We start from the raw sequence: 8,214 nt of genomic DNA on the forward strand, positions 1-8,214 counted from the left end.
GCAAATACAATGTCAAGGTAACCCATTCAATGAATATATATGTAAACAGCACGATGCACCAAAGCCCATGATAGGCCCCAAATGTATGATGATTCGAGAGAAATGTTTAAATGATATACACGAGATACATTATATGATAGAATACAAACCATGCAAAACAGTAAATAAATCACATGAATATGTGTTTTTGGTTCAATTCACGAAGCCCAAAGTAAGCCTCTCCGTTATAGTAATAAAGATGCAGGGTGCCAATTGCAACAAACATCAACCATCTAGATAGAAATCCAACACATACACTGGGTTCAGGTCTGGAGACTGGCTAGGCCACCCCAGGACCTTGAAATTTTTCTTATGGTGCCACTCCTCAGTTCCCCTGGCTGTGTGTTTTGGGTCATTGTCATGCTGGAAGACCCAGCCACGACCCATCTTCAATGATCTTACTGATCGAAGGAGGTTGTTGGCCAAATTCTCGCGATACATAACCCCAAGGATCTTTGGTGTATAACAACAACTGATTTCTGGTTAAAACGTTTCCCACATTCTGAACATGAAAAAGGCTTCGCACCTGTGTGAGTTCCCTGTTGCGTAACAAAATATAATGTTTGGTTAAACATTTCCCACATTCAGAACATCTAACACGAAAAAGGCTTCTCCCCTCTGTGAGTTCTCTGGTGCTTAACAAAATATGATTTCTGGTTAAAACATTTCCCACATTCTAAACACGAAAAAGGCTTCTCCCCTGTGTGAGTTCTTTGGTGCTTAACAAAATATGATTTCTCTGTAAAACATTTCCCACATTCTGAACATGAAAAAGGCTTCTCCCCTGTGTGGGTTTTATGGTGGCTATCAAGATGCGCTTTCCGGTTAAAACATTTCCCACATTCTGAACATGAAAAAGGCTTCTCCCCTGTGTGGGTTTTATGGTGGCTATCAAGATGCGCTTTCCGGTTAAAACGTTTCCCACATTCTGAACATGAAAAAGGCTTCTCCCCTGTGTGAGTTTTTTGATGCTTAACAAAATTTGATTTCTCTGTAAAACATTTACCACATTCTGAACATGAATAAGGCTTCTCACCTGTGTGAATACTCTCATGCCTAACAAGATTTGATTTCTGGCTAAAACATTTCCCACATTCTGAACAGGAAAAAGGCTGCTGCCCTGTGTGAGTTCTTTGGTGCTTAACAAGATTTGATTTGTGGCTAAAACACTTCCCACATTCTGAACATGAATAAGGCTTCTCACCTGTGTGAATACTCTCATGCCTAATTAGATCTGATATCTGGTTAAAACATTTCCCACATTTGCAGCAATAAAATCCTTTTTTTGCTTTATGAATTTTTTGATGTTTAAGAAAACACTTTTCCAGGGGAAAATTATTCCCATGTTCTGAATGTGAAAATGGCTTCTTTGCTTTACGAGCAATTTGTTTTTTAATGCCCTTTTTGTGACTTTGATTTTCCTTAGTAGTCGGTAATGAATCAGAAGACAGGACCTGTTTCAAAGTATCAGATGACAGATCTTTGCTGTGAAGGATTGATGGTATATCTGGAGTAATGGCATTCACTTCAATTGTATCCTGTGGGATCTCAAAAACATCTGATTGAAAAATTGAAGATACCAGCTGTCCCTCTGATCTCCTGGTACAGTCATCTGCCAAGAATAAAACGAATTATTATTTTTGAACAAAATATATCCTTGAATTTTATATTTTTTGAACATTTCTACTTAACTTGCTATTTTTACAGAGAGTTTATGTAAAAATATGGAATTATTCACCAAGACAATGACAGTTCACTGTCTAATAAGAAACTGCGAAGACCCGGGCATAATACTACTCAGACAACACAGGGTGAGAGTAAACAGTGTGGCAATACTTTATTGAACCACCAAACGGACAATAAACACATAGGACTACTAGAACAACTACTACTACTAGAACAACTACTACTACTACTATCCAGTCTGGCAGTCAAAAACTGTGACTATAGACAATAATACATTTACTGAAATGATCAAACTCAACAGTCTTGATTAGTGATGGGCTAGCACTAAAATGCTCGGGTGCTCGATGCTCGGGTTGAGCACATTGGAATACTCGGGTGCTCGACGAGTCCAATGTAAGTCTATGGGAAACTCGAGCATTTTTCAGGCGGCTCCCCCGGCTGTCTGCAGAGGGCCTAAAAATTGCCCCAATCGATGGGAAAAGTGCTCAAATGACATGGGAACAGCATAGGGAAGACCCCTGGAAGCATTTCTGACTCCCAGGTTACTTCTTTCAACAACGTTGTCAGAGGTATTAAGCCACTTTTACGGACTCACAATAAAAATACAAAAAAAAGAAACCAAAATGTATTTTCCTGGGAAATATGTTAAGGAACATCCTTTCCAGGGTAATGACTTGTATATAAAGCAAGATAAATAACCAAATACAAAAATACTCCTCCACACCTTGGGCTATGTTCACACTTAGCGTTTTTGATGCGTTTTTGCACTTTTGCATTGCTTTCAACCATGACAAATGCATTCACTGGGAAAAGTCATTTTAACATTTTACAACCTTAACTGGAAATGTGGTGTGTGAGATATCATCAGACACATCGTGTTTCATTTATGAAGGAGGGACTCTGAAAGTCACAAAGCCTATTTTTATAGGGCCATCAGGCGACCTTTACTATTCTTAAAGGTCCAGCAGTTGGCCCTCACTATTCTTAGAGAGCCATCAGCCGGCTATGTTTTATTGTTCCCATTACTAAAGAGTGGGTCTCCTATACTGTTATTGCATATGCAGTGAGTGGCAGGGCTGCCCAAAATTTGGACATACCCCAATACCCCTTTGAAGAGACGTAGAGGAGGGCCTCTGAAAAAAATTGTTCCCATTATTAGGAAGTGGGTCTCCCATTGTGTTTGCCTATGCAGTGAATGCAAGGGTTGCCAAAAATTTGGAGGCACTCCAATGCCCCTTGGAAGAGACGTGGAGGTCAGAGGGCCTCCTGAAAACAATGTTCCCATTATTAGAAGGGGGTCTCCCATTGTGTTTACCAAGAGGAAGACAGACCATGCTCTCCTCCTCCTCCTCTCTGTCCTCAGGCCATCCACGCTGAACAGACGGTATGACAGTTGTGCAGGTAGTACCGTCTATAGTGCGTGAAACTAGCTCCTGTTCTTCCTCCTCCTCCTCCTCATTGTCACCCAATCCACGTTGGGATGAGATGAGGCTGGAATCACCCTGTATGGTTCCTTGCTCCATCTCATCGTGCTCCGCCTGAAATGCATCCTCTTTGTGAGCAGAGAGCGTTTCAGAAGACAGAGAAGTGGGATGGTGACGCTAATTATGGCATCATTGCCGCTCACCATCTTGGTAGAGTCCTCAAAGTTTTGGAGGATGGTACATATGTCAGACTGAATACAGACGGACTTGTTGATGCTGGTACTCAAAAACTGCCCTCTTCTGCTCACAAATCCTTCCCAACATCTGCAGTGTAGAGTTCCAACGTGTGGATACATCACACACCAGTCTGTGAGCCGGAAGCTGCAAACGCTGCTGAAACACGAAACACGGAAAATGTGGCAGAGTCTTTAAAAAACAACCAGACTCGGGAAGACCTAACAGTTGTACTGCCAACTTCCTTTGTGTTGGTGTTACGGGGAACGGTTGCCTGCCTTCTGTCTGCGGCCACCACACTTCTTCTTCCTGCCTGTTGGGGTGCTCTGCCCCCCTCCCTCTGTGTATTGCTGTCCTCGCTCTGCATGTCCTCCTGCCAGGTTGGGTCAGTTACTATATCATCCACCACCTAAACTTCCACTTCCGCACCCTGATCCTCCTTCTGACTTTCTGGCAATTGTGTCTCATCATCATCCACCTCTTCTGAAACTTTCCCACTGTCGCCTTCGTGTGACCGTGGCTGCTCAAATATTTGGGCATCGCTACATGCGATCTCCACTTGCCCCGCTTCAAGTGGACCGGGCGAGAGGCCCGAATCTTTAAATGGAAAAGTGAACCGCTCTTCGAAGTTTCCAAGTGTGGGATCAGTTGTCTCCTGGCACTTGGCATGGTGGGAGGAAGGAGGATCAGGGTGAGGAATATGCGGTCCAGACTCATGGCTACTGAGACTTGACCATGTGCAAGACAGGGTGGTGGTGGTGGCAAAGTGACTGGAAGCATTATCCGCTATCCAACCAACAACCTTTTGACACTGCTCTGGGTTCAATAGTGGTGTGCTGCGGTCCTCTAGGAATTGTGACAGGAAGGTCTGGTAACAAGATGTGGGTGTTTGTTCTGGCACAATTTCAGCTTGCCCCCGGCCTTGGCCTCTGCATGCACCATCACTGTCACGTCCAGTTCCCCGTCCCTTGCCACGCGCCTTGTCCATTTTAAATGGAGGCCAATATCTTCCACACTCACTACATAGGGCTGAATTTGGAGCGAAGTTACATGTAATTCGTGTGACAGAGAAAACACAGTTTTAAATACCTGGCCTGTAGGTAACTATTTTGAACAGCAAACCGGTGTCAAAAACTTTGCTGACACACTGAGAAAAAATATGAATGGAGGCCAAAAATGGCAGTATTTTCAGCGCAATTATATGTGATCCGTGTGACAGACAAACCACAGTTTTAAATAGCTGGATTTTTAGCGCAGTAATATGGAAAGGACCTGGCTGTATTCTGCAGTGCCAACAAGCAAACGGCGCAGAAAAATGGATTGCTTTTTAAGCAAATAATGAGGATTAAGATCCCCCAAAAAATTATTCCTGGCCCCTGAGACTTGGGCCTATTTCTAGAAATATCTAACAGCAGCAGAAAGCAGAACTGGAATGGAGCCTCTTGTGCTATATGCACTGCAGTTTGCTATATACACTGCCTGCCTGATATCTCCGCAGATGGATTAGTCCTCAGAAGGACTGTTTCTTGAGATGGATATGTATAATGTACTTGTTTTCTCCCTACACTACCTAATACACAACCAAATCTCTCCCTAGCTCAGCAGCAGCTCTCCCTACACTGCCTGATTGCGGAGTAGACTGACTAGCACAGCGGCGCCAGGTCTGATATAGACCTGATGACGCCGTGCGGCCAGCTAATCAGTGTAATGCCACAACCAACATGGCTGCAGCATTACAGTGAGTGGCAGGCAATGCCTGCATATTGACTGGCGCTCTAAAGAGCGCCAAACATTCAGGGAGGGGACCCGAGCATCCGCCTGAGCATCTCGCAAGTACTCGGCGAGCTCCAAGCATCTCGAGTACTGAGATTACAGATGTAATATTTTTTATGTAGTTTATCGCGATCCTGTTTGAAGTTAGTTGTATTTAAAAGAAATTGAAAACTCAGGATAAAGGGAAACTCTGTTGTTATTGTACAGAAATTCACACTCGGCCCTCACTGCACATTTAATGTTGTAGATCATAAAAGTGAAGTTTGGCCTGAAAGACTGGTCCTGGTCTTGTAGGGACCATATGAGCACATTCAGCAGCACAGAAGGGAGAGAAGGTAGATACATCCTATAAGATATCAGGGATCTAGGAAGCCAACAGCATCATTACCTCCGCTTTCTCTTACAGGCCCATCATAATATTTTCTTCAAGTGATTTTCTAACTTTTGTCTGCACATTCTACATACGCTGTTATTTGGCTTTATAGTTTACAGATCTGGGCAGGTAACGGTCAGTGTCTTCATTGTAGGTGGATTGTTCAGGTTGTAAGTTCTATAGAAAAAGGCTTTCAATACCAAAAGTCATTTGAAAATTTTTGGGTGGAGGAGAATGTTTTGGTCTAGAGGCAAAATGGCGATCACACGATTCTGATACGGCCGGACTACATCACCGATAAGGCAGCCACAGTCGGTGACTTAGAAGAATCTGTGACTTCTCAGCGTTTAGTGGTCACTACTCACCTGGGTAGTCATATGTAGGAATCTCCTCTTTACACCGCTCATCACCCCTCACATATGTCTCTGTAGTATTAATATGGGTCAGATCTTCACCCTGAAACAAATATTGTAAAAGTCACAGACAGAAGAACTCACATCTATGATCAGCTCTAATCCTGCCATCTCCACCGTTCTCATTACACAAGTATAAAACATATAATACTGGTGGATAAAACAAGACAGAACACAAGACCTTCACAGCCGTCTACACATCATAGGGGAGATCTCATGACACCTTCTCTCCATCTACCTGATGATCCTGAGGAACATTGGGGTCTTCTTGTTTACAGTCCTGTGGAAGAAGAGGATGGGGACATCTCTCTGGTGTTGTCCTCTTAATGGATAGATCTGGAGGAAACACATACAGGGGCTGAATTCATTCTGTACATACAGATAATTATAGGCCGTGTGTATTTAGTCCTGTCTATTACCTGGTGATGTGAGGGGCTGGGGAACCTCCATCATGACGTCCTTGTACAGATCTTTGTGTCCTTCTAAATACTCCCACTCCTCCATGGAGAAATAGACGGCGACATCCTGACACCTTATATGAGCCTGACACATACAATGATACCGTCACCCCCCCGATCCCTCCATAGCGTTACTGTATAATGTCCCAGCATTCCCAGCAGTGTCACCTCTCCAGTCAGCAGCTCAATCATCTTGTAGGCGAGTTCTAGGATCTTCTGGTCATTGATGTCCTCATGTATCAGGGGGTGAGGTGGAGGTCCCGTGATTGGGCTCAGAGGTCTTTCCCATCCCTCAGACACAGGGTCCTGACAGCGCCCACTAGAGGTCTTCTTCACTACTGTGTAATCCTGGTTATGGAGAGACACATTAATAAATCTCCCTCCAGACATTTCCAGAGTCCTCACCTCTCCAGTTCTGTCCATCTGTTATTCCCATAGATAATAATGATGTAATGAGACGTCATCAGAATCTCTCACCTCTCCAGTAAGCCGGAAGAGGATCTCTAGGGTGAGGTGGAATATCCTCTCCACCATCTTGTCTCTGTCCATATCCATCCTTGATAGGTGATTCAGAAAAATTCTCTTCTATAGAAGATCTTCACTGAGAGGATCCGATATTGTAGAGACCTGAATGAGAAGAAGATGAGAAGATGTAACGTCATCAATAATTCTATGTAAAAAATATTGACTGGAGGGGTGATTCAAGTATAAAGCAGTAATCTGTGGATCTGATCCTGTACGATGCCGGATGAAGAAGAGGTGTATATTTATGGCGGCCGTTAATAAGCTTTATACCACAGGGGATGTTTCTATGTAGATTTCAAAGAAGAGCCGTGTGACGATATAGTCTATAATCTTAATCAGCCAGATGATTAGATTTGTTAACCCAAGAGAAATACACTATTATCTTTTGACTTGTAAATGTATGTGTATTTCTGTGTCTGGTCAAGAAGGACAGTGACTCAGCGTGGAACAATGAATGTTTGCTAAATATGTTGATTAACGTTTGTGTGGACCCTGTGACTTGTTGACTCACAAGACAGGAGGACAAACTACACAAATAAATGAAATGCTCAAACAATGAGACCTGAGTGCTGCCCTTTCCCCCCTACCTGTGACTGATGACCTTAGCCACAAATGTAAACATATAAAGGGTTTTTCTATCCTGTTGAAAAGAGAATCAAGGAAAAGCAAAAGATCAGTCAAACTCATCAGAACATCAGCTTGGTAGTATGGCTTTATCCAAAAGAGACACAGATTTGGATTCTACATGATTCTGGCCTAAGTGTATGGCCCTGAACGGAAAGATACGGATCTGCTCCACTGACCATCAGAGAGCCCATGGATTCATTTAGGGAGACAAGGTTGGGACGATGAAGTCACCTGGCCCCATGGATATATTGTTTGGGGTTGCTAGGTGGGACCCTCTGGTCACCTGGAACCCATGGAGACATTCGGAGAAGCCAGATTGGGACCATCTGGCCCTATGGCAATTCTCGGAGAGGCCAGGGTGGGACCTTTGGTCTCCTGGCCTTGTAGCTCAATGGACTACTAGCTTCCTAAGCTTGCTGCTACCTTCTCTCTGTGGGGGCCCACCAGAAGTGGGAGGCTACTGGTTGAGGTAGCTGGCCCTGAAAGTCCCAAAGTCACAACTGTTCTATCCCAGGTGGGCGGAGCGGAAGGGAGAGACTGTGTAATGTTGTACCATCTTGGGTATTTGCTAGGACTGTTCTATCTGTTTATTGTCCGTTTTGTGGTTCAATAAAGTATTGCCACGCTGTTTTACCCTCACCCTGTGTTGTCTGAGTATTATT

The 8,214-nt window shown here is 43.8% G+C and overlaps 2 protein-coding genes across 2 annotated transcripts in view; both read right to left on the reverse strand.

Annotated features, from left to right (window-relative positions):
• Positions 1–6,053, reverse strand: part of LOC141217346 (uncharacterized) — a 71,430-nt gene extending 65,377 nt beyond the window's left edge. Inside the window, exons 1-3 of the mRNA XM_073665773.1 lie at positions 6,027–6,053; positions 5,895–5,985; positions 642–1,651 (exon numbers count right to left, since the gene is read on the reverse strand). Coding sequence (XP_073521874.1) covers positions 642–1,651; positions 5,895–5,985; positions 6,027–6,053 — 1,128 coding nt within the window. The remainder of the gene's footprint in view (positions 1–641; positions 1,652–5,894; positions 5,986–6,026) is intronic.
• A 291-nt stretch (positions 6,054–6,344) lies between these two features.
• Positions 6,345–6,790, reverse strand: LOC141217347 (oocyte zinc finger protein XlCOF8.4-like). Its single transcript, XM_073665774.1, has 2 exons — positions 6,569–6,790; positions 6,345–6,485 (listed from the first exon to the last, which is right to left on the reverse strand). The coding sequence occupies exons 1-2, from the start codon at positions 6,788–6,790 to the stop codon at positions 6,345–6,347; spliced, it is 363 nt and encodes a 120-aa protein (XP_073521875.1).
• Between the last annotated feature and the right edge of the window lie 1,424 nt (positions 6,791–8,214).

The sequence above is a fragment of the Phyllobates terribilis genome, unplaced genomic scaffold, assembly GCF_046119375.1.
Source record: "Phyllobates terribilis strain yellow unplaced genomic scaffold, ASM4611937v1 Scaffold_238__1_contigs__length_3037890, whole genome shotgun sequence".
NCBI classification, from domain to species: Eukaryota; Metazoa; Chordata; class Amphibia; order Anura; family Dendrobatidae; genus Phyllobates; species Phyllobates terribilis.

What these genes read in the sequence shown, in the direction of transcription:
- LOC141217347 (XM_073665774.1), bottom strand. Translation starts at nt 6,790, where the DNA reads ATGTCTGGAGGGAGATTTATTAATGTGTCTCTCCATAACCAGGATTAC. An exon ending in TTGAGCTGCTGACTGGAGAG is followed by an intron (nt 6,486 to 6,568) that starts GTGACACTGCTG and finishes TGTATGTGTCAG; the next exon opens with GCTCATATAAGGTGTCAGGA.